Source organism: Dryobates pubescens, chromosome 27 (genome assembly GCF_014839835.1).
Source record: "Dryobates pubescens isolate bDryPub1 chromosome 27, bDryPub1.pri, whole genome shotgun sequence".
In the NCBI taxonomy this organism is placed as follows: domain Eukaryota; kingdom Metazoa; phylum Chordata; class Aves; order Piciformes; family Picidae; genus Dryobates; species Dryobates pubescens.
The window spans coordinates 13,362,143-13,389,231 of record NC_071638.1 but is presented as its reverse complement, the minus strand read 5'-3'; the positions used below and the strand labels follow the sequence as shown (position 1 = coordinate 13,389,231).

General features: G+C 37.8%; 1 protein-coding gene across 1 annotated transcript in view; it reads left to right on the top strand.

The window, feature by feature from the left end:
• POT1 (protection of telomeres 1) overlaps window positions 1-21,455 on the top strand; it is a 56,805-nt gene extending 35,350 nt beyond the window's left edge. The window contains exons 10-19 of the mRNA XM_009900214.2: window positions 3,754-3,914; window positions 7,459-7,547; window positions 8,398-8,442; window positions 8,850-9,006; window positions 11,895-12,100; window positions 15,189-15,324; window positions 17,846-17,940; window positions 18,498-18,589; window positions 19,784-19,889; window positions 20,916-21,455. Of these exons, the coding sequence (XP_009898516.1) occupies window positions 3,754-3,914; window positions 7,459-7,547; window positions 8,398-8,442; window positions 8,850-9,006; window positions 11,895-12,100; window positions 15,189-15,324; window positions 17,846-17,940; window positions 18,498-18,589; window positions 19,784-19,889; window positions 20,916-21,028 (1,200 nt within the window). The 3' untranslated portion in view covers window positions 21,029-21,455. The remainder of the gene's footprint in view (window positions 1-3,753; window positions 3,915-7,458; window positions 7,548-8,397; window positions 8,443-8,849; window positions 9,007-11,894; window positions 12,101-15,188; window positions 15,325-17,845; window positions 17,941-18,497; window positions 18,590-19,783; window positions 19,890-20,915) is intronic.
• Window positions 21,456-27,089: the final 5,634 nt, after the last annotated feature.

Here is a 27,089-nt window from a genome sequence, read left to right as displayed (position 1 = left end):
AACTATAGAAGTTTTGAATTAGACCATTTTTGAACACTCCTTTTAGGGGAGTTCAATTGAAGAAAAAGTGCTGATACCCTAACAGTTAAAACTCTGGGAAGTTTTTTCTGTTCAGGTAGTGATACCTGCAGTTTTATTTCACAGAATAATCTAAAGATAATAAAATCTGGGGGGACTCTTCCTAAAATGGAAGATTTAATAAAAGATTTGTTTTTAAATACTAATCATGTCATAGTGTAAGAAAGTATAACTGAAATAGTCTCTATGAATCTGTATAATATTTCATTTAGTTTAGAGTCCATCTTGTAATGGAATTTTTTTTTTTCTTTAATAATTTATATTAAAGCATAAAACTGGAGAGCATTTACTGTATGCAACTGCACCTTGCCTAATATGAACATGAGAACACTGTGGACAGAAACTGTACTAGATATTTTGCTAGCTTACAGTTTCATAAACAATAGAAGTGCCATCTCTTCTGCAGAAAAGAGTATCTTAGAATTGCCTTTTTGCTGTAAATTGTTATGGAATTGTTATGTTACACTCTCCTGTTGTCATGTGCTATTTGCAATGACAGTTACAGCTCTAAAGTTGATGGTTTCTGTACGAACAATCTGGTCTATGCAGTCTTGATGTCAAGAAGAGCAGATTGGAAAAAAAGGAAATATTTCTTCTGATTTTAAGAATTGTATCTGTAGGCATGTGTTCAGATAAAGAATCACTGACTAAACCCTACAGTCTAGAGAAAGTGGGTAACACAGTAAATTTTTAGAAAATCCCAGAGTACAGCATCAGGTATATTACTGCAAATGTTTGTTGAAAGTTCCTTGTTTGGATTGTCTGTCCTGAGAATACTAAACAGATGAACATTTTGTCTTATTTCCCAAGCCAGTCAAATAACATTTTCAATGGAGAGAACCTTAATAATATTGAAAGTATGCTACAGTTCATACTAGAAGTAGACTTTTTGTCACTTATATGTTCATGCTTTTTCATGAATGTCCTTCTTTCTCTGGCTGCCTGGGATGTATAAGGCTTTCTTGTTACTGTAGGAGCCCCAGCTCACTCTCCATAGAAGAATTGCTCAGTTCATTACTCTGCAGTCATTCTTACTGCAGTAGTTCCACAGGTTCTCAAGGTTTCATCAGACCTTGTCATAAAATTTAGGAATAGGTTGGTGACAAGGGTTTTTTCACCTGAGCCATTTTGCTAGGTGGTAGGAATCAAACCAAGTGAGCATCAGTGGTGTCACTACACAGGTGAACTCCAGCTGTCCACAACTGATGGAAGATTTTCTATGTGCTGTCCTTTGTTGAATACATGGTATTGTACATGCCTCTTCTGTATGGTTATAATCAGTTTTGTGTTTCCATGCATTTTCTGGATAGTACAATTAAAACAATTAACCCATGCATACAAATTCTAGTCTGTAGTTTCACAGTATTTTCTCTGTGTTATGTATCTTCAGATGTTCCTCCCACTGTATACAGTTAGGTCTTTTTAGCTGAAAAGTCTTGCTTGCTTTTCTGGTGCTTAAGCCACATTTCAGCCCACAATTTATTTGAGTTACATGTCTGTAAAACCTAGCTTCATACTTTTCAGGCCTGGGTAGCATTCCTTTGACCTGTCAGTGTTGCTTTCCCCACTTTTTTCCACTATTCAAAAGGAAGAAAAAGCAAACCACACCACCTTCCCCTTCTCACACCCCCAAGTACTCCAAACCCTGTAATTGATTTAAATTGGTATTTTTTTTAATTGCAGAGGACCACACCCAAATGCTGTGTATATGCTTCCTCTCATTTGCCAAAAGTTATGCACTATTTGCCCAGTAAAATTATTCTGTTCAAATATTAGAATTATTAAACCCCTATGTGTTTTGAAATAATTATGAGAATTTGTTATGCTTAAAAGTTAGTTTAGTTGGCTAGTTACGAAGAACTGCCTATGTGATGTCACACTGTAGTTCTTCTTAGCATTAAGATGTACCTTTAAAGTAGTCATTAGCATTTGACTGCAACTGGGGTATTAGTGTATTTATACATGGCAAGAAATGTGTCCTGATTGCTTTAATTTTAAACGGACTTGCTGTGAATGAGGTAGGTAGTTCATTCACAGAACAGCTGTGAGTTGGTTTTGTACTAGATTTTAGTGACGGCTCTTTACATCATGGTGTTTATTTTAATGTAGATGATAATTTCCTCACAGTCAAGTGTATAAAGTGTGCTCGGTCTGGTGGCATTCTGTAAACAACAGCAATACAATAACATTCCTTACTGCAACACCCACGTTGCCATCTCTTGCTAACAGAAGGCAATGCTGCCTTCTAAAGGAGCTCGGGGAAGCTGCACGCTCAAGTCTGGTCAGTGTCGACATTCACAGCCTTCCCAAGGCTTTTCAGTATTTGACAAGGATGATTGTAATTCAGCTTCTAAATTATGTTAAGATATAAAAAAATAATAACCTTTTCAGAAAAGGGATCTAATAAAATGCAAGGTCATATATCTTGGGAAGTTGAGTGTTGCACTTAAACATGTAATTCAGTTTACTTTTGCATGACTTTCAGCACACAAGTTTAACAGGCAAAACTGGCATTTTGTACTTTTTGCTTCTGGGCTTTTCTCTCCTATGTTTAATCTTTTATACTTGCACACATAGTAAATACTTAGGGGATTCATACATTGTTTTTGAAAGAAAGCAATAATTGTTCAATTATAATTGATGCTTTCCTCCTTGTGTGCAAATTACTCTGGGGGAAGAAAGGATTTTGGCACTATTATAGTGGCATAAAGTTATTTGGTAAGTGGAACGTAGTTAAGAACTTAAAAAAAGCCTTTCTCCACAAGCATTGGTTGTAGTCATTAAATTAGTTTTATAATGTGACTGTCCCTTGAAGTTTTGGATATTCAACATAATTAGGTGAAATTTAGCATCTGTAAAGAAAAAAACAAAATTAAAAAAAGGCTCCAGATGAGTCTCTTAACTTCTGTCTAAATGCACAAGCTGTCTCCTTGATATGCTTTGAATGAACAAAATGAGCAGCACCCTAATGGTGCAGATCAGTTAAAACTTGGGTAAGAGCTCCATGCCAGAAGCAATGTAAGTACAGCCTGAAGTGCACTTTTCATGTTCCTGGTGCCTGAGTTTGAAAATACACTGCCTTTTTCATGAATTATTATTATTTAACAGAACAGTTTAATACCAGCATTATATAGTCATAGCCTGTTCCTTGATATAGAGGAGGATTCCAGAATCAGGATGCTGCTTTGTCTGCTTTTATATGTATGTATATATAAGTATCATACTAAGACCTGGACAGTCCAGTCTATTTAGGTTTCTACTGGTTAAAGCAGAAGCTAGAGCTGAAATAAGATTGGCTGCTGTAACAGTAATGTTAATTGAAACTAATTTATCATTTCTATAGGGCTCTTTAAAAGATACTTAGAGTGAACATAAATCAAAGTTATTGAATGTGTGTAGCTTGCCAACTCTCAGCTGGATCTTACGTTATACTTTTAAAATTATATTTGGAGGTTGGTTAATTTGATTCAAAACCTAGCTGCAGACAACCCTAATAAACGTGCTCTATTTGATTCTGCTTTGGGTGCAGGGGTTGGAATAGGCAATCTCAAGAGGTCCTTGACAACTTCAGATAGTTTGTGATTCACTGAAAACTGGGAAGAGGCTACATGAGACCTAGAATTTTCCAAGTGAATAGCTAACTTTGTGTTACCAATTTTTTTCTTCTTCTTTAAGATTGGAAGCTTTCTGAGAATTTACAGTGTTCATGCAAAACAAGGAAGTGCTGACAATGAAGATGGATCACATATAGAATTTCATCTCCATGGTGGCACCTGTTACGGTCGAGGAATAGGAGTCTTACCTGAAAGTAACCCAGAAGTTAAGGAACTAAAAGAGTAAGTTCTGTATGTAAGGTTTTTTCCCTCCATTATTCTGGAAAACTCTAGGCTAATGTAACAGCTGTACAGTTCAGAATCATAAATGTGTATAAGAACTGGAAATGCTAGAACAGGAAGTCTTTAGCACCACTAAGATGGAGAGTAACCAAGAGTTCTCTGCTGAGACCTCACCTGGAGTACTGCATCCAGGTCTGGAGCCTTCAATATAGGAAGAACATAGACCTGATGGACCAGGTCCAGAGGAGGACCCCAAAAGCTATGAGCACCTCTGCTATGAAGACAGGGAGCTGGGGTTGTTCAGCCTGGAGAAGAGGAGGCTCTGGGCAGACCTAATAGTAGCCTTCCAGTACCTGAAGGGGGCCTAGAAGGATGGAGAGAGACTGTTTACATAGGCCTGTAGTGATAGGATGGGGGGCAATGGCTTCAAACTAGAGAGGAGCAGATTTAGATTGGATGTTAGGGAGAGGTTCTTTACCATGAGGGTAGTGGAACACTGGGACAGATTTCCTGGAGAGGTGGTTGCAGCCCTATACCTTGAGTTATTCACGGGGAGGCTCAACAGGGTTCTGGGCAACCTGATCTGGTTGAGGATGCCCCTGCTTACTGCAGATGGGGTTGGACTAGATGACCTTTGGAGGTCCCTTCCAACCCAGACCATTCTGTGATTCCATTTTAGGAAATAGGTAAATAAAGGTTAATTTTTCAAATGTAAAATATAGTAGGGCTGTAATAATAAGGCCTGGATATGGTAATTTACTTAATCTGGTTTATAGTGGCATATTATATTTTACAGATTAAAAAAACTATGGTTAAGCAAATAAATTGAGCACATTTTAAGCATGTCTATATGTGTTACTTAGATGTGCAAAATGAAGCTTATAATGTAAATACTTCACTAAACTCCATTATATACATAACGAACCATCGAGTCATTTAGGATGAAAAGGACCTTTAAGATCAACAAGTCCAACTAGCAATCTACCATCAAGTCCACTACTAAACCATGTCACTAAGCACCACATCTATACATCATATAAATAATCTCTAGGGATGGTAGGTATTGACCATGGTAGGTGTTTCTGGTATGACTCCTGGCAGCATGTTCCAATGCTAAATAAAACTTTTCGTGAAAAATCTTTTCCTAATGTCCAGTCTAGACCTTTCTTGCCACAACTTGAAGCCATTTCTTTTGTCCTGTCATTTATTACTAGGGAGATGAGACCAAACTCCTTGCTACAACCTCCTTGCAGGTAGTTGTAGAATGATAAGGTCTTCCTGCAGCCTTCTTCAGACTAAATAATCCCAGACTTGTTCTCTAGAGCCTTCACCATCTTTGTTGTCCTTTTTAGGACACACTTCAGCATTTTAATGACTTCTGTAGTGAGGCTCAAAACTGAGCACAATGTTTGAGGTATAGCATCACCAGTGCTGAGCACAGAGACACAGTCACTCCCCTAGTCCTGCTGGCCACTGTACACGCTACTTCTGATACAAGCCATTGTGGTACTTGGCATCTTGGCCATCTGGGAAAATTTGGCACATCTGGGCTCATTTCAGCTTGGCTGTCAACCAACATCCAAAAGGTCTTTTTGCACTGGGTAGCTTTCCATCCACTCTCCCTCAAGCCTGTAGCACTGCGTGGGCTTGTTACCCAAGTGTGAGACCCAGCGCTTGGCCTTGTCAAACCTTATATGCTTGACCTTGGCCCAGCCAGCCAGCCTGTCCAGATCTCTTTGCAGAGCCTTCCTACCTTCAGGCAGATCAACACTCTCACAAAACTTAGTCACTTCTGCAAACTTACCAAGGGCACAGTCAGTACCCTCATCCAGAACAAAGCTGGTGAGGCATCTGGAGCATAAGCCCTATGATGAATGGCTGAGGGAGCTGGAGTTTTTCAGCCTGGAGAAGAGGAGGCTCAGGGGAGACCTTATTGCTATCTGCAACTACCTGAAGGGTGGTCGTAGCCAGGTGGGGATTGGTCTCTTCTCCCAGGCAACCAGCAACAGAACAAGAGGACATGGTCTCAGTCTGTGCAGGCTTGATCTTAGAAAGAAGTTCTACACAGAAAGAGATTGCCCATTTGAATGGGCTGCCTAGAGGAGTGGTGGGGTTGACATCCCTGGAGGTGTTTAAGAAAAGACTGGATGAGGCACTTAGTGCCATGGTGTATTTGATTAATTAGGGTTGGGTGATCAGTTGGACTTGATGATCTTGGAGGTCTCTTCCAACCTGGTTGATTCGGTGTGGTTCTGTGATCATTGATAAAGATATAAAGGTAACAGGCCTCAATATTGAGCCATGGTGAACACCAGTTTTTCTGGCCAACAACTGGATTTAACTCCATTCACCACAACCTTTTAGGCCTGAGCATCTAGCCAGGTTTTAACCCAGTGAAGATTGTGCCCATCTAAGCCAAGAACAGCCAGTTTCTGCAGGAGGATGCAGTGAGAGATGGTGTCAAAGGCTTTACTAAAGCCTAGATAAACCATGTTCACAGCCTTTCCCTCAGCCAGTAAGTGGGTCACCTTGTCATAGAAGGACATATGGTTATTCAAGCAGGACCTAGCTCGTTTGGCCTGATGACCTGGCTGTTCTGTATGCCATGTGATGGCATGCATGATGATCTGCTCCATAACCTTCCCTGTCACCGTGGTTGGGCTGACAGGCCTGTAGTTTCCTGAATCCTCCTTCTGGCCCCTCACAGAATGAAAGAATGATAGGGGTTGGAAGGGACCCCTGGAGATCATCTAGTCCAATGCTGCTGTCAGAGTAAGTTCATCTAGAGCAGGTTGTACAGGATAGTGTCCAGGTGGCTTTTGAATGTCTCCTGGGCAGCCAGTTCCTATGCTTTACTACCATCAACTTCCTTTGCTCAAGTTTGTACCTGTTATTTCTTGTCCTGTCACTGAGCACCACTGCAAAAAGACTGATCCTATCCCCCTGACACCCACCCTTTAGGTATTTGGAAGCATTAATAAGATCCCTCCATAGCCTTCTCTAGGCTAAAAAAACACAAGTCCCTCCACTTTTCTTTATAAGAGAGGCTATTCCCCTGTTCTAGTCCCCTAATCATCTTCATAGCCCTTTGCTGTACCCTCTCAAGCAGTTCATTGTCCTTGAATCAGGGAGCCCAGTACTGGACACAATACTCCAGATGAGGGGGAGAACTTCCCTTGGCCTGCTTGCAGCATTCTTCATCATGCACCCCATGATGCCAGTAGCCCTCTTGGCCACAACAGCACACTGGTAGCTCATGGTCATCCGGTTGTCCACCAGGACTCCCAGGTCTTTTTCCACAGAACTGCTTTCCAGCTGGTCAGCCCCTGACCTGTACCGCAACTTCTGACTCAACTGAGTTTTATGTTCTTCCTGGAAAGTGTATGTGTGAACATTATACTTGCGTATTGGTAAACAGTAGATTTCGTCTAAGTGTATGTATAGTAAGATACGTGTGTGTGCATATATGTGTGTGTATGTGTGTGTATATATATATATGTATATAAAATACTTTTCTAGGTTATAATATATTTGTTTATCTTAGATTCTTAGAATCTATGGATCTGGAAGAGAGCCAAGATATGGAATCCGTGTCTTCACTGGAATTAGAGGGCACTTCTAACAGTGTTGCAGGTAAGAGCAATTGAAAGCTAATTTGCTCTATGTTCTAAGGTATATATGGTCAAGATAAGGTCACTGTTACTGCTTCTCTAGGTGGTTCCTGTCACAAAGCAAGCCTTAGAAGGTTCTTCTGGGTTATTAGACTAGAAATTGATATTACCTTAACCTTCTGTCTCACAGCAGAAACCTTTCATATACATGCTTTCGTAGGAGGTAGTGAATAAATTATTAAACATACATGATATGCTTAATCATACTGTATTAGATCATAAGAATTACTAAAAAGGAATTAGACTGTAAAGCTGGTTGGACATAGCCTGCATCTTTGCTTCTAGCTTTCTAAAACCTATGTTGTTTAGCCATTAGTAACATACTGTGACGGGCTATTTCTTTAAGGGCTCAAAAGTCAAGAGTAAATAAACAATTAATGTCTAGACTGCAAATTTAGAAAGAATTTTGCACATATTTACTGCACTGGGTGTAGCAGAGGTTGTTCAGAGGAGGGAGCAGACAGTCCATATTGTTCTTAGAATAACGTTTTTATTTTCATGTCCATAAAGATTGTTGAGGGATGAATACAGTCTATGTCAGCACTGTCATTTATAGCATACATTTGAAATGTCTTAATTTTGGTGAGCATTTCTATTTAACATATATACTAATTCCTCCTCAGATGTATTAACACTTGATATCAATTGCTTGGATCCTGCTTGCTTCGATTTTTCCTTTGCTACGTTTTCCATTTTCCCTTGCTCAGCTTTTGTTTTTGTGTGTGTATCTGTCTGCCTGTCTCTCTGGTTTTCTGTGTCCACATGATAAAGAAAAAGAAGGAATACAATTAGGAAATTATTCTTGATTTTAGATCTTGAATCACACCTGCAGAGATGTCAGCAGTTACCTGTTACAGGTAAGAAACATTTTGACCTTCAGATTAATTTTATTTTTGCTAAAGAACAAAAATATTTTTGAGGAATCAGCTCAAAGGTTTAAATACATCTTATTTATTATGAGAATAACTATTCTAAGACTTTAAGTTCATGAATACTACGTTAGTTTTATTCCATTTTTAAAGCAGTAGTGTATGTTTGTATGTTCTAATTTCTTGTATTTTTTTCTCTGTGTTGAATTTCTATACCCAGAAGTACTCCACACTCCCACAGGCTGTTGTGATTTATCTTAAAGACTGTAGTAATATGTTACATTGATAAAACTGAGGCTGGAAATGGGAATGGAAAGAAACAAACCACTACAAATTAAGGGAAAATACATACCTGCAATGACCATTTCCCGCATTTTGATGTTGCTATTTTGCAGTATTAACAGATCATCAGGATTTGAAGAACACAGACCTGAAAACCATTCTAAACAGCACAGCCCCTCAACAGTATCGCATTAGAGCAAAGCTGAGAACTTACCATCCCCAGAAGCTCTATCAGTCTGTTAAACTTCATTGTTCCAAATGCAACTCTTTGTAAGTCTTTCACAAAACAAAAGTAATTAGGAGTTGTTCTGTGTGTTCTGGCATGCCTAGATTTTTATTGGATTTTCATCCTCATTTTTATGGGAAATGAGCTGAACATAAATGGATTTAATTTGGGGCAAAAATTTGAAACTCGCTGGTGATAGGAAAGGTTTAAATCATCAGGTGAATTCCATTTACATAATTCTTTGAGTGTTTTCAAAAAGAATAGTTTTCCTTTGTTTCCAAATTCAGCAGTACATTGTTTTCCAACACCGGAGTTGCATTTAAGTACCTGTTTCTGTACTGCAGTTTTTAAATAGGATATGCAAAAGTGCATGACAATTTCCAAATGAATGAGTAAAATATCTTTGATTAATGTGTATCTGTCAGCGAACAGCATATTTTCTGGATCAAAAAGTAGCAAGGAAACGACATTCACCTTAGTATTTTTGTCTTTTTCTGACCCAAGCCGGCTCACTGTCCATTTTGTCATTGCTATTTCCCCTTTAATGCCACTCATCATTATATCAAATGCTATTTAAATAATCCCCACTTTTGCTACATATTCATCTTACAGAGTAAAGAAGGTTTGTTTGAAATTGCCTGATTTTGATTAAACTACTGAGTGACGTGCATTACAGTACTATGCATTGTCATCTGAATCCTGTATCACTTGTCTTTTGCCAAGCAAACATCTTCATTGCTACTGAGGTAAACTATTGCTTTCTCTAAAGGATGGCACATTAACATTCTCCTAGCCATTTATTTTTTTTTTCACAATCAACATTTATTAGATACAAACATCACTGAGACAAGAAAATGCCCCTATGATCCTTCTCCTGCAGCTTATGGATACAAAGTAGCACACTTTTGGCTTTAACAGTATTGATCCTTATCAGATGATGTTTTAACATTCCTTTGGTTGCTAATGTAAGAGGAAGTGTTTCATCTTCTTCATAACTTAAAAGTACATGGTCTTTGTTGTCAAGTGAAAGAGGAGATAGCTGCCAGCTTTTTGATATATTTCCCAACTCTATATAGTAGTAAGCAGATACAATTGATAGAATTTTGTTTCCTTCTTATGAACATTGGCATTATCCCACAATTTTCCATTACTACCATAACCTTTTTATATATTCTTGACTTGATAACATCCTCATTTCTGTTTTTCTGCATTTCCTACTGGTTTACATACTGCTTGCTAGCTTCTCTCTCTTTGCCACAGAATTAGGGCAGACTTTTAACCAGAAAGATTTGTGAGGCTTAGCATATTTACTACTACTCAACTGTGCACACGGAAGGAATCAGTGAAATATAGTGGACCTGTACTGCAGCCTGGATTGGGTGAGTTAAGAGGCCCAGGAAGGAAACATGGTTTAGCAGCATCCTTCTCCTCCTACATGTTCTGTTACAGAAGAAGTTGTTCAATATTTTATCATATACCAAAGAACCTGACTGGACAAACATTAATACAAGTTTGATCCTGTAACACATTATGCAGCAAGATTCATATAATACTTGGAGTATAAAATCCTTGTGAAAGAGTTTTGTTGTTGTTTTTTTTTTTTTTTGGACTTCAGCTGGAAACTTCTTTGTAAATAGCAAAATATTAATATACGTGGATGTAGTGTTATTCATGTATGCACGTAGAGAAGTTTCAGCCCTCATGTAGAGCTTAGTTCAAAAACAATTAATTCCAGTCCTGCCTCAGCAGGAAATCAACAGGCAGCCTGTAGAGGCTGGAGGAGTTTAATAGGTGTATTTGAAAAGATGGGTTTTTATGTTAGGTCCATTACTTTTGCATTTAAAATAGTAATTCAGGAACAAAAGAGGAAGGAGTTCATGTGTTCATGAAGTGAAAATTCAGCTTCAGGAAGACTTCTTGTGTGCCAGTCTTACTGTCATAGACGAATATTAAAGTTTGATTTCATAGGCAGGAATTGTTCTATTCACTGGTGGAAGCTGCTGCTCTTGGATTTGAAAGTGAAATCATCAGAATGATCTGCAGGAGTTGATGGTATTTTTCCTTTAACTCCAGTATGAAGCTTGGCACTGACTGACTTTTCAGTGTTTTATGAAAACACCCAAACTTTGGCCCTTTTTTTTCCATTGTCCTGTTTGTCACAGTTCATATTTCACATAAAGCCAGCAGGTCTGTCTTGCTTAGGAGAAAACATTCTAATGCATTTCTCATTTTCTGTGCTGCCACTGGCTTTTTGCCTGTTGTTGGTAATACCAGCAGGTATAATTTGAATAACCCGCGCTGATTGTCTGTAGGTGGCTATTGGAAATGCATGAATGGTGCCCTCTAGCAGGACAAAAAAGAAACTGGTGCAGAGTTGTAGCTTTCTCATTTACAGCACATACTGTACTGTAAAGAAGCTATTCTTCTCCTTCCCTATTTTTTCACCATAAAATATGCAAAGTAAAATAGGCTACAACATAGAACATGAAATTATATGAGCTAATATGGTCTTTTCACTCCACTGAAGTGATATGTAGCTGTGTGTCCCTTTTAAGGCCCAACTGAAATCACATAAAGCTAATATATTTGTTTTTACATGGATTTATGTGTGTGTGGATGAAGCTACTAGGCTCCCTCTGGTCCTAGGTAAGATGATATTATTTAGTATAGATATTAACATGGCAGTAAATTATTTTCACAGTATCACAGTATCTCAGTAACTAAGGTTGGAAGAGACCCCAAGGATCTTGTTATAATTCACCTGATAATTCTAAATGTTTAAACTGATAAAACAACAAAGGTTTTTTTCTGTATATACTTTTGCTCTCATAAATACATTTTAATATTTTTTGAGAGTATTCTCACCCTTGTTGATAGATGACCTAAGGAAAAGCTATTAGAATTAACTTACTCATTTTGGAAATCATTTTAGGCAAGAAGTCCCAGCTGGAGATGACTTTGACTTCAACTTACAAGGCTCTGCCGTTACTGCCCCAAACACAGAATTGCACAGTATGTCCTGGTATGATTCTATAATGTGGACTACACAAGACCAGAAGCAAAGGAAAATAGTTATCCATTTTGTAAAGCATGATGAACTGCTTCAGCATCCTAAAGATACTTTAGTTATGATAGAAGGTAAGATAAATTGCAAATACACCACTTCTTATAGCACAGTGTTGACTTTTGAGTATTTATGAAGTTAAGATATGTTAAAATTGCATTCAGTGTAAGTAGTAATGATCATAAAGGCATCTTCAAATATAAGAATAACTCAGCAGGAACTTGAAGTTATTGTTGTGCAAACAGGAAAAAGTCCTCTCTGAAGGTCTTACAAGATCTATTTTAAAACTCTACCAATAAGATTATTGTTAGTTCTGCTAGTATTAATGTATGACTGCAGAATCAAAAATTGTCACGGTTGGAAGGTACCTCAAAGATCATCACAGGCTCACAGGATGTCGGGGTTGGAAGGGACCTCTGGAGATCATCAAGTTCAACACCCCTGCCAGAGCAGGATCGCATCACCATATGATCTAGAGCAGGTCACACAGGAATGCATCCAGACAGGTCTTGAAAGTCTCCAGAGAAGGAGACTCTACAATCTCTCTGGGGAGCCTATTCCAATGCTCCATGACCTTTACAGTGAAACAAGTTCCTTCTCAATCTGAGGTGGAACTTCTTGTGCATGCAGTTCCAACCCCTCCATCATGGTCAGGGGCACCTCACACTAGATAGGTTGCTCAGATCCCCATCCAGCCTGGCCTTAAGAAATTCCAGGTATGGGGCTTCCACCTTTTTTTTCAGATGTGCCTACTAATTTTTTTTCAGTTCTGATTTGAAAACTCACTGAGTCTTCAGAAAAAAACCCACCACTTTTATTACTGATGTGGGAAAGTTTTGGAAAGCTTATGATATACAAAGCCTACAATTAACTTTGTCAGCCTCTGGATGTCAGTGTTGTTTCATGTTAATAGGGCTTCTTGCAGCGTGAGGTTTATTTGGTCTTGTTTGTTTTTTGTATCACATTTCCTCAGAGAATAGAAATAAGTCACTGAACATTAAACAAAAGTAATTTATCAAGAATACTAATAAGGAATGTTTTCCATAGAAGTAGTAAATAATTGCATAATAGTACCATTCCAAGTGTAAAATAAAACCTTCAGTTGTTCTCAAGTAGCGATGTGAATAAGCAAATGTAAGTCAGGTGGGTCTTTGTGTAAGAGTCAATTACAAAACCACTTCTGCTTTGGTGTATGTTCAGTGAGTTCTGATAGCTGCTCTATTTCTGACGTCTACCAACCTGGATTTTTATTTTTTAATCTAACTATATCTTTTTGAAAACAAAAGAAAAAATACTCTGCTTCTACTCTGTTTTTCTAACGTAACTGAACAATATAACTTCTATTTTTCTCAGATGTAAGTGCCAGGAGTTAAGTATGTTAGTATGTGGATATATGTGCTTCATGTTGGAGCACAAAGAAAAGGCATAATTGGAGGTTTAGCACTTTTTTTCCCAGAACATTGATCTTGAATCTTGCCAAAGCTACATGCTTTTTTTTTATTGTTAAGATTTTTGGAAGTGGAGATTTTGAAGTATCCCTAGAAATCTTCCCAGCACCTTTCCAGGTGCAGACAACCCTCAAAGGTTAAACACATTATGACGTTTATTAGACAGGCATGGTCAAGATTTAACTCCTTTGTTAAACACAAGCAATTTATACTTCTACAGCACAAAACTCTATTCTTTTCATAATTGTTATGCTGAAGCAAGTGTTTGGCATCAGTTGGGCTGGAATTGAGGAAATAGTCAGATGATGGACAGGATTTTGCATGGCCCTCCACAGGGAACCGGTGGAATCCATAGCCATTGCTACATATTAGTTGAACTGAAGAGTGAGATGTTATGGTTATCAAGTAGATTAACACCCCTCACATACCCTTATTATTTGTACACGAAATCACCATGATTCATACCATTGTCAACCTCTGGTAATTCTCTTTTATGCCAGTCTCTTTGAGGCCTTAACTCATTAGCTCAATGTAACAGCCAAACTGATAATCTGCAGAGCTTTTAGCAATGTCAGTTAAAAGTACCCTGAATTTTTTATGTTAATCCCTTGAATGAGAGTTCAAATGTATATGAGATGCTTTATCTGTGTCTCTGTACTTAGAGGATCTCTGTTTTCTAACATTTTTGCCTTTGTTTTCTTTATTTTCTTCAGTAGAAATTAACTTTATTGAAGACATTTCGTGTTGTTGTGCATTTTTTCATCAGCAGTAATAATGCAGTTTTACTGATTTTATTTCCCTCTCTGCAATACAAATAATCTATATGCAATCAATACTTTATAATTAAGTGTCATAAGTACATGTTATAGTCAGTGGTAAACAACACTGCTGTAGAATATGTTTATTTTAAAACGCATTGCTCAGTTTTTCTAACCAACAGCTGGTAAAATTTTTTTGTATTGAACTATTTCCAAATAGCTGTTCTCTGTGTGTTAAATTAATAAAGGTACCATACTTCCACTGAATGAATGAAATGTCAGGAAGATTCCAAAATCTGTTCTGCAATCCATACTACAGAGACTAAAGATAAAATTTTCCTGTGATTTGTAATAAATGTGAAAGAACTTTTCCTGTCACTGGAATTGGAAAATCTCAGAGTTCCAGTTCTATGACGTATGAGGAGCAGCTGAGGGAGCTGAGGTTGTTTAGCCTGGAGAAGAGGAGGCTCAGGGGAGACCTTATTCTCTCTACAACTACCTGAAGGGAGGTTGTAGCCAGGTGGGGGTTGGTCTGTTATACCAGGCAATCAGCAACAGAACGAGGGGACACAGTCTGAAGCTGTGCCAGGGGATGTTCAGGCTGGATATTAGGAAGAAGTTCTTCACAGAGAGTGATTTGCCATTGCAATGGCTGCCCAGGAGGTAGTGGAGTTGCTGTCCTTGGAGATCTTCAAGGAGAGACTGGATGAGGCACTTAGTGCCATGGTCTAGTTGATTGGATAGGGCTGGGTGATAGGTTGGACTGGATGATCTTGGAGGTCTCTTTCAACCCAGTTGATTCTGTAATATATTAAGTTTATGCTGTGCTCCTAGCATGGCCTCAATTAGTAGCATGAAGTTTGGTGAATTTCCCACCTTATGTCAGTTATGACATAGTTGAATAGCTACTTTTTCATAAGCTCCTGATAAAACCCCCACATCTTTGTTTTTAATAGGTGGAACATTAAAAGAAATGTGGAAGCTTACAAAAAGGTTTAAGTGTGTTATTCCTGTGAGATCCACAGAGGATGGTCTGCAATTATTAGATCTTTCGTCCCCTTTTCTTTTACAAGGAAATGTAACATATTACGGGTAAGTCAAAAGTATTTGTTGATGTTTTAGTAGGTGCAGTAATGGATGGATATAATTTTCTTAAGTAATTCAGACTGCAGTGCTCTGGGGATAACTTAGCTGAAGATTCTTTGATGCCATTCTACTACATCATATCAAACGGCTCAACTGTAGTTGAGCTTTATGTTGCTTTATAAATCTGACACCTTTAATAACACAGCACCCTTAGTTCAGTCTTGCATGTGTTGTGTGCGTAGGGCAGCATACTACAGAGACAGAAATGCAGATGAAAGTCTCTGAAGGCTGCAGATTGCCTGTGTCTTTGTCATTTAGTCCAGATCTTACATTTTCTGGTCTTACTTAGTAGGCTGAAGTCAAAATACATGTTGCTTTAAAACTGTATGCTGGTATTTTTGTACATGTTTATAATATTTAAATACAGCCTCAGAAAACATTTTCAGGCAGTCAATTCATGTTTCATCCTGTATTGGAAAAGCTTGGGTTTTGGAAGAAGTAAGGGATTTTGGACAGGCTTTCCTTACCACTTACCTATTTGTGGTTTTCAGTAACTGTAGAGAAGACGCCAATGGGTTTCTGAATTCCACAATTCCAAAACTATGGGAATACAGTACAGACATCTAGGTCTGGTATCTGTGCTATACCATGCAATTCCATGTTTATTCTCAATGAGAGCAGCAGTATTTTCTCCCAGTACTACACAGCAGTGTGCAGTTTCCAAGCACCAAAATAGCAATCCACTTCATGCTAGCTGTTGAATCCCCACTCTCAGCAGTTCTAATAAGTCTAAGCAGAGCCCTGTGTGGCATTGCTTCAGTCCTGTAGGCAATAAAATAATTTCTGTGCAGAAATACTGCAAGTTTCATGTGAACTCTTGAAATTTCCCATAAGGACCTGATAAAATGAATACAGATAATTATTTGTCTTTGTCACATTCTGTTTTGACTTTTCCAGACATGGCTGTCCAGAGCTCTTCTAAATAAAAGCAATATATGAGTATTCCTACTGGGACTGCAGTACAATGTATTTCCCCATGCTCTTTTGTAATCCATATATTTCTCAAGCCATGCACAACTCACCTCCAGATGTTGTTCTCTGTTTAAATGACTCCATTGTAAAAGCAGATGCTAAGATGTCCCATGATTGTTCATAGTATATTTAGGGAAGGACCCTCACAAGGATGTTGGCATTTCAGAACTTTGTTCTGTGCACTTTTTATATCAGTAGCATATACTTAGCAAAGTGTGAAAAAGATTCTGTGTAACAGAATTAAAACAAAGCCATTTTTACTGTAGCAATAAGCTTGAATGCCTACATAAATATTTATGTGTGTGCATATGCATGTATATTCATATATATAAACAAATACACACTTGCATATAAAAAAGTCACAGCTAAGCTGTCTTTTTAGAGTTAGGTGGGTGTTCTAAAGGGAAAAAAAGTAGCTTCATTCAGCTTGACTATTGGTTTCTATGGCATTTTGTATTTAATTCTAAAATACAGTAAATGTCTATTTTAAGTTCTAATTGTGATATACTAGTACTGAAGCTTAATTTGGAAAAAAAAAGTTGTTCTCTAATTTTACTTCTTGAGGCAAATGAGAACAACTTTGAAAATTGTTCTTTGATATTTTCATCTGTTTGAGCATTTATGATGTCACATGTTAAACTGATAGCTGCTGATATAAGTGCACCAGTAATAAAAGACATTGTTTTGAAAACTCAGTATTTTTTTCTTGTAGGTAATGCCAAATTTCTTCTCTAACCCCACTGTGCTTTTAGAGTGTACTACAAGTTCAGATTCACTCCTGCTTTTACAAAGTGAGGTGTTTGTATTACTACAACAAAGTAGTGACATACATAATCTATTCAGAAGTGACATGAATTTATATGTAGCAATGTAGCGACCTTAAAATCACAGAATGCTTTGAACCGTAAGAGCCCTTTAAAGATCAGGTTGCTCAAAGTCCCATCTTAACCTGACTTTGAACACTTCCAGGGATGGGGCATCCCCAGCTTCTCTGAGCAACCCATTTCAGTGTCTTGCCACCCTCTTCATAAAGGATTTCTTCCTTCCAGATACAATCCAAATCTAACCTCTTTGATTTTAAAACTGTTGCCCCTTGTCATGTCACTACAGACTTTGTAAAAAGTTTTTGTCTTTCTTAGAATCCTCTTTTATATATTGAAGGGCCACAATAAGTTCTCCCTGGAGCCTTCTCTTCCCCAGACTGATCAATTCCAACTCACGCAGCCTTGATGTACAGTTTTCCTCCTTTCTGTTTACTGAGGTGTGGTCGTTTCCACACCAAAATGATTTATCTCTCCTCCTCAAAAGCAGCGTCAAGAGTTTTGATGTGCTTTAAAGTTTTGATGTGTTCTAAAGCTTGTGTATCTGGTAAAATAGTTATTTTAAACAGCAATAGAAATTTGGACTCCCACTGAGTAAGGACATCAGAATATTTGTATTAATTTTTTTTCTGTGCAGAAAGCTTCTAGTCTCAGTGTCTTGTTTTAAATGCTAGGTGCAAGCAGTGTTCAACTCCAAAGCCTATCAACAGTCTAAGCCCCCTTGCAGCAGAACAACAACCATCGTGGGAACCAACTGAAATAGCAGAAGGTGAGCTGACGTGATACTGGCCTGAAATAATTTTGTGCCTTGATTCTGAAGTTTTCATATTAAATAGTGTTATTTCTGTATAAAACTGTGACATTTATTCACCTTTTTACTAGTTGAAATAACATATTTAATTTTGAAACCATTATAGTTAGAGGATTTTGTATGTTGAAGAGTTGCTGCTACTGCAAGTGTCTCTAGGATCACCTATCGTAGTACAGATGTAATTAATTTTTGGTTGCATCTGCCATTTTTAAACTGTGTACATGCTTGCAGTCCTGCAAGTTAGTTTTGCTTTTTCTTCAGAACATACAGTTTTTCTAATCTGAACTAAAGACAGTCTTATTTAATGACTAGTACAAATTAGACTCTTCTCTTCTGTAAGCCTTATCCAAGCTAAGCATACTCCGGACAGCCTGCATGAAATGTCAATGTTTAATTCTAATGACAGTAGTTAAAGTCAGTTACTATTGAATGATGGATATTGTCAGCTTGAGTTGTTACGGTTTGTCTTGCGTGATCACTCTACGAAGCAGATCAATATTGGGTTTTTTCTTCAGTTTTAGGTATTGAGCCACTCCAGTATGTTTTTGTCATGAAGTTTACACTAGTTGATGGAACAGCACCACTAAATGCATACCTTTTTGATTACGTAAGTAGATCTAGGTAAAAGTAGACTCTACAGATTATATGAGTTTGCATTGGATTTGTTTTTAGAACAGTGTGGTGGGTTTGAGGCAGATCCTCCCTTGCCTCCCTCTACTTCCATAGACTCTTTCACATTTCCATGGCTGAATTTCTCTTTTATTGGCAGTGTTAAATTGTGGAGCCTGAATGCTGGTAGTCCAAAATCTCATTACCTCTTTTTTTAACTCCAAGTAGAATCTATCCATTCAATAATTCTTGATTTTTGTTTCATATGGCCATGAGGTAGACAAGACCTTTCTTGCCATGAACTTAGGTAGGACTCAGCTATAGCTATACAGATATTTGTCTTCAATTTCAGAAGCAGCTGATTCAATTACTTTTCTAACCTTAGAATTAACCTATCTTCAATGTTCTCTGAAGCAACTTAAGACTATTCCTGCTACATGAGATACTGAAGATTGGATGTTTTCCCTGACATTACAAACTGTATGATTCTAACTTCTGAAGGCTGAAAACCAACATTCCTCCTGTCTTCTTCCATATAACAGGTTTTTTTCATATTAGAGATTTTTAAATCCATATCAGAGTTCTTCGAATACTTTGACCATCCTCACTGTTCTTCAGGATTCTTCCTAGGTGGCCTACATTCCTCCTGGTGATACTTCAAAGCCAATACAATACCTGGTTTATTTGACGTTTCAGTGTTCCATTCTTTATTTTGCTACTCTATTCAGAAATGCATTCCATAGTGTAAGCCTTTTTCCATTGTTTCTAAAACTCAAACAAAGGGTGTTTTATGAATCCGTGTCGCAGTTCCTTCTTGTTTTCAGCTGATTTTGTTCCTCACAAAATTTCTTCTGGCTGCATGAAGGGCCTGTTGGAAAGGACTGATCATCCTCTCCAGCCATAACATTGCCTTGTTATGGAGGCTTATGAGGAACATCTGCCACTTATGTATACAGATATATGTTTTCTGGGTGGCTGTTGCCTCTGAATACTTAGGGGTACATAAATACAGACTATTAATTTTTTTAGACAGTTTGGGTTTTTTTCCTGTATCTGAACAGTTTTGTAAATAATGTTGTCCTATCTGTATGATTTTTACTTCCTTAATTGATAAAAGAACATGCAGTCAGGATTCTGGCTAGTGATTTCTTACCCCTCTTGCAACACTTCATACTTTCCTGTTCTGTTTCAGGAAAAGTTTTTCCAAATTCCTGCCTCTGAAATCTTAACCAGCAATTATCTTCAGCAAAAGATGGAGATGACCATGAATACTCTCTGTCCTCCAGGAAGAAAATTAGGTCAGTTTGCTGTTATTTTTAAGGGGGGGTGGAAAGGGAAAGGGTCTTCCGATTTCATTTGCATAGATGAAGTCTTAGAATTCAACTTACTCATGGACAAAACTCAGCAGAGAAATGAAGGATTCTGTAAGGAGGGTTCCAATTAATTTGTTTTGATGTTTCTGTAATACTAGAACTCATACTAAAGAAAGAAAAGTGACAGTTCAGTCAATTCTCATGTTGCATTCAGTGATGTGTGAATACAGTCATGTCTGTGCCAGCACCAACACATTGTTTGCATTCATCTAGAATTAACTAAAACACCCCTGTATTGAATGTCACAACATATTAGGGCAAACTTAAAGAACTTAAAGAGAACTTAAAGAAAACTTAAAGATAAATCAGTGTATGGCGCATGGTTTGGGTGATACTCTGCTTCTGAATGCATATTCTGATTTGGAGCATCCCTTGCTACAGGAAACATCCATGGAAATTGAGCAAAACTTTAATCCAAATCCAGTCATAGAGTTTTTCATGCAGTATTTCTGTTATGGTAGAAAGAGGCTCTGTCTAAAATACACAGGTCCTAGGCAACTCTGTCTCTGCCACAGCTCCAGCCCCCAGAGTATACTCCCTACTCATACTTGGCAGTTAGTGACCACCACAATCACACTGAAGTCTTTACCATACTCATAAAAAGTGGCCCTATTGTAAAGGCTATAAATGATACTTTCTTACAGATGAATGAAATTGATTCATTGAGACACATGAAGATGAGTCTTTATATGTGATACACTGCCAGTACTGAGTATTTTGGGATGATGCTGGGGTGGGAAGGGTGAGACTTGGAAGATTGTCACTGCAGACCATTTTAGATGATGCTGGAAATGTTAAGATGCATATTGGAATTTCAAAATCAGTAATTCACTTTTGTTCCTATTAACTGTTGTATACAATTAGATATCCTGGTTAACATCTTGCTTGTTATACTTCTCTCTGCTAAAGTTAGAAATTAGTATTAAACGATAATTTGGGTTTTGTTTGTAGATGACTTGCCATGGCTGGAATGCTTCATCAAGTCCTATAATGTCAAAGATGAGACGAAACATCAAGTTTATTACCAAATTTTTGACACTACAGTTGCTGAAGATGTTGTATAGTGAGTGATGTGTTGGCAGGAGGAAGTAATCCAGTAAGAATACAATTTTCTTTTTTCTGGAGGAGGAGATGAGGAATTGTGGTAAAAAAACTGCTTTAAGAATTCAATCAGTATGTATGAAATTCTAGTTTGGATATTAGTGTGATCAGGAATTATTCTTTGATATATTTACTACTTTCCTGGCATGGAGCCTTATAATCTGTGCGCAAGTAGAGGTGGTAAGCTTTTTCACTGGAGCTTGCTTGGCTCAGACTGACGGAAGCAATCTAGTGTCCATCTGTCCTTCAAAAAAGGCAGTGATGAGGTTATTCTAAACTGATGAGTTTTACTCAGAAGATACAGCGGGAATGATGCTGCTGTGTTTATTTCTGTATTTCTTCGGTAAGCTTTCTCTCAGACTACTTGGTGCAAGCGTATGTAACTGTTCTCAGACAAAGTTTGATAGGGAGGTTGTCTCCTTTTAGAGAATTCCTTAATTTTGCATTGACAGATCCATATAGACAGAACTCTTTCCTTTTAATCATACTAAGGTAACTGTGTTCCAGTAATGATAGATTCTGGTGGAGTTAAGAATGTGACCATGTAATGAAATTAAAGTCAAGCCATGAGAGAAAGTAAGGTAGTATGAAACTGTAAAATGAATATTGACGTTGGCTAGATTCTAATGGTTTTTAAGGTGGCCCTGTTTGGCACTAGAATTGTTAGTATGCTTATTAGCTGGATCTGTGTTGTCAAAGGCTCTCATATATCTGGCTAAATTTACTGTCAGATTGCACTGCCCAAATCTGCTGTTTCTGTCTTACATAATCAGATTGTCTGTCTAAATTTAAGAGATACAGAACTGATTGGTGATATGTCTTGAAAATACTGTTGGACTAGAAAAATTACTCAGTGGTTTCACTTTGCATTCAGAAGTCTGGAGGACCAATTCAGGACATGTTTCCCCAAGGATAATTAATGTAGAAATCCCTGTCAAAACAAATGCTTTCCATCAGATAAAGTTATTTAATATTTACAGCAGACATTTTATAAGGAAGTTCAGAAGCAAGATGGAATACTTGCAATTAGATTATTATTTTGATAGTAGGTGACATTTCTCATTTTTCAGGTCTGTTAGGTTGAGTATGCAATTTGTAAATTAAAATTTCATCTAAATATCTTCAGATCATTTTCTGGTACTCCAAAAATTGTCATAAACCAGGAGTTTGTTCTTACTGATGGATGTATAGGAAGAACCAATATAACAAGTTGTTAGTGGATATTTCCTTCCAAAAAGTATGAAAAATAAGCAAACTTCAGAATGGAACAAGCAGTTTACCAAACAGCAGTACTACCTTGTGAAAGCTTTCCTGAGTCTGAATAAATGCATAAATGAAAAATAGCCATCTCAAGTTATTACATTAATAGTCTAAAACTTTAGACACTGGCTGTATCCAGAGTATTTCAGAAGCTAGGGCTTAAGTTGAAGGGAATCTTTTTTTGGTTCTCTTGTATATAGTGTACGAAACCAGTGGAAGGGAATGTTTTTATTTTTAGATTTTGAAGACCTCTCTAATTTCTGATGTTGTTAGATTTTTCTAAATAAGTCTTTGTAAAGTAATAAATAAGAATTTGGTTTGGTTTGGTTTCACTGTTGGTTATTGTAATAAAATATTTAATAAAGATTTTTCCAAATATGGAGATTTTCTTGCACTTGACTTCTAGTTCCTAGTTCATAAGACTGTGAAAACTGTCATCAAGTAACATTCATCCAACAATATGCTCCAAGTGAATGTTTGTGTAGTTTGTTTGATTGAAATGTACATGTTTAATTATCTTTTTAAATGTAATCTATAGAAATAATTTCAATTAGTAAGCAGAAATAATGTATTTAGCAATGCTAAAGATCGCTGTATAGAAATGAAGTAGTGCACAGACAGTTGAACATGTCTTTGTCTCCTTGGTAGCCTTTATATGGAGCAAGGTAAGCCACAGAAATGGGAATTAGACCTTTTGCTGCTAATTATCCTCATCACTGCTGAGGCCTGTGAATAGCTAACTGATAGGTGGAAATCTTGAGATGGCTGTGCCCTGATCTTGCAGCACCGGCAGACTCCAGTTTCTGAAAGCTGAGCATCTCAGACAGCAATGACTTTTAGCTCTTATTGGCAACCTCCTTAATAGAAATAAAAGTTGTTTCCCTTGGTCAATTTATTGAACAGGTATATGATTTCAGTTTATAAAACATTAATAAAAGGTCAGGTGCTTATTTTGATAGTTAAAGAATTACAGAAATAGATCATAATGTATTTAAAGCCACTCAAACATTGAACTAAGAGTAGATCAGGTTAACATTGGTACACTCAGATGCAATGAAAACTCCAGGCATGTCTTCCTGGTGTCTCATCTTCCTACATTCTCATACAGGGTAACTGCATCAAAACATCAGCTTCTTACTAGAAATGTGGGGGTATGTGACTAATATGCATGGAATGTGAAGTGTATAGCACATAGCCACGAGCAAAGAATATCTAATTGTAAAGGTGGAGCTGTGAAAGAAACCATAAAAGAGCAATGACAAACCTATCCCTGCCCCCCTCACCCCTAATTACAAAGGTAAGTGCATAACAGTGATAAAATTTGAATTTAAAAAGCTTTTAAAGGACACAAAGCCACAAAAAAAAAGTAAAACAACAACAGAAAAATGAAAGAATCAGAAAACAAGTTAACTGGGTAATACTGTTTTCAGGGGTGCCTGTATGATTAGGCTCCTTGAAGTCACTTTTAAGGGTATTTGAAAACTTAAGATTGAAAATCTCTCCAAAGTCAGTGGAACTTAAGTTCATGCTCTCTTATATTGCAGAAAGAAGGAGCTATTTCTGATAGGTGTCCAGCTGTGCAGTGGTGATTGAACTTTCTCATCAGCGTTTGCAGTTACGGGATCCAGAGATTTACAGACAAGACTTTGAAAGGCTTTGCTTGGTACTAATACTTCAGCTGCTGAGCAGCAGGAAGTGGGATTGCAAAGTAGGCAGAGCCTGCAGGCTAACAAGCCGAGGTTTGCAACGGAAGGAAGAGAGTTTATTGTGTTGATAGGAATGAGTGCTTAGCTCTTAAATACCACCATGTTTTGCATCAGAAGAATTTATTCTTGTTAGGTCACCTTTTGGCCACAGTATTAATGTGTGAAAGTGGGGCATGGCAATAAGGAGAAAAGCCAAATGCCAAAATGGAGTTGTGAAAAAAATTAGCAAATACATATGTTCAGGTTCTTCAGATGGACTTGGAACACTACAGAAAATTTTAGTCATTAATAAGAAAAAAAAATGGTTTAAGTCAAATAAGAATTTACTTCAGACAAGCATTATTTCAAGTGTACTGAACCTTGAATATTAAGAATTAGAAACAAGCACATTCAACAGAAGAAGCAGAGAGAAGGAAAGACCAGTTTTGAAGAATTGCAGCAAAGGCAAGAAGTGATATTACAGTCTGTGAGTTAGTTTGTTGCAGTTCCTGTTTGCAGCATTTCCTATACAGAAAGTTCCTGGTAAGAAATAAGGGGTTTGGAAACAGCAACCTGGTGAAGGATTGCCAGATCTGAAATGCTGAAAAATTTATAGTAGAATTGTGCCGTAACTAATGAGTTCATATTTGTAAACCTGTGGATGGACTTCACCCCAGAACACTGCTACAATGTGATTTTCCTCATTCTGTTCTACAAACAACTCCCAGTATTGCATACAGAGGTACCTCTGTAAAATTGCTGGTGTTACCATTTGTCTGCACAAACTGAACATATTGAAAGGCTAGGAATACATCTACATTTAACAGGAAATCATAAACAGAAGGAGCCAGTAGATCAATGCCTGGCTCCAAGCCTGGTGTTTCCAGCAGGACTTTGGTTTTTTCAATCATGTGTTGATTTACAGGACACCAGGCCTGCTGACAACAGATGGGATATGCTTGTCTCAGAAGGGCCCATAAGAACTAGCAGGGCTCATTGGAAGAGCTTCAAACTAGATTTGAAGGTTTAAGAGCACAAAACCAGGGCTGAGGCAGCCCTGAGGGCAGTATACCAATGTTTGAATGGTGGTGTGCTAGCAAGGTCTTTCAGTCTGCTGTATCAGTGGAGGCTGGAGATGGACACCTATGTGACACCTGTGATTAGTGCTGGATGATAGGTTGGACTCGATGATCTCAAAGAGCTCTTCCAACCTGATTAATTCTATTCTATTCTACCAAAGATACTAGAGTTACTGATAAATCTAGAGTTACTGATGTTCTCAGGAACACCTGAGAACAGCCAGGTAGGAATTAGGATTTCTCTGTGCAAAAAGGTGGCAAGACCTTTAGCCCAACTGTGGTAAATATGCACACTGCATGGGAAACAAACAGGAGGAGCTTGAAGCCACTGTGTATCAGGAAAACAATGTTATAGTGGCTATCACAGAAACGTAGTGCCATGTCTCAGGACTGGAGTGCCACAATGGCTGCAAACTCTTCAGAAGGGAGAAGCTGTGGCCTGGCCCTGTTATGTCAGGGAGTGTTTTGATTATATTGAGGGTAATGATGGTGATGATAGGGTTGACTGTTTATGAGTGAGAATCAGGAGGAAGGCCAACAAAGCAGATAGCCTGGTGGGAGTCTGTTAACAGACCACCCAGTTCAGAAACCGTGTAGACATGGCTCTCTGGGACGTGGATTAATGCCCATGGTGGTGTTAGGTTGATGTTTGGACTTGATGATCTTAAAGGTCTTTTCTAACTGAAACAGTTCTGTGAGTCCTTGATTCTATTATTTTTAGTAGGCACTTGTCTGAATTTCAGTTTTTGCAGGTAAACAAGGGGAAAATGTACTTGATGTGGAAATATGCCAGAAATTGTGGGGAGGTTTTGTCTCATAACTGTTCTATTACATGCATTGATTTGAGCATAAATCTATTTTTATCTTCTTCTGCATGTATACAGGTTGTGGACTACCACTATTAAAAAAATATAGTTTTGCAAAGTACAAGCTTCATCTTTATAACGGAGTCCTTATTTAACTGTAATTTTGAGGACTGGCTATCAGGTAGCTTTGGATTATGGAGGTGTTACTTGGCTGAAAGGAAATCCCTGAATGATGGCAGTTTCAAAATTATGCTTGCATTTCATGATCAAAAGAGTGGCAGAGCTGAACACTGAAATCTGCTGCTCAGACAGATTAAAGTACAGACTTCATTTCTTTCTTCTTGTGTCCACAGACGATGCCTTTAGGAATGCAGAGCCCCTCTGAAGCAATGTTTCAAATGGCAAATACGATCACTCATAGGCGGGATGTGTATTACCAAAGGGGATTTTTGTTTTTAACAGCGAGGTGGGTAAGGGGCTTACACCAAACAGCAGTGTTAACGCTGTTATTCTGGCATGCATTCACATGATAGTCCATCTTGAAAAATGCCCTTTTCCTATCACCATTTGCTCTGCTAAAGGTGCCAAATTCCATTAAGAAAAAAAAAAAAACAGTTGCAGTGATTGAGTTTGACATAAACCCACAGTATAAAGAGACATCAAAGATCTTGACATGCTGCCCCTTGGTTTTTTAGTGTGAACTTAGGTACCCTGGTACAGACAGTGATGGGCATGAGGTCTCACTGCTTGTAAAGCTACAGTTATCTTAAAGGGAGATGACTGCTTTATGCTTCCACTATTTGCTGTGTTCTGTCAAGGGGAGAAAGGTGAAGATTTGCTTCTCCCATACAGATCAGTCAATGCATTTGTTGGCAGCATGCTGCAGCTTGGATCCTTCTTGCAAGAAAAAAAAAAAAAAAAGAAAATCTTCTTTTGAAGGGATGGGGAAGGTCAAAAGTTACACACAAAAGGTCAGTTAGGAATATCAAGAGTTCCTTGAATACCTAACAGTGCACTCCTAAAAATCAGATACTGTATCTTGACAATCTCAATGAAGATCTGTTAACTGTCACCATCTATATGATTTGATAATGAATGACCTTTTGAATGCTATTGCAATATGTATATGAGTAGCTAGACTACTAACTCACAATTATGTGCCTAAACGAGTTTAACTCTGCTGTTTCCAGGCAC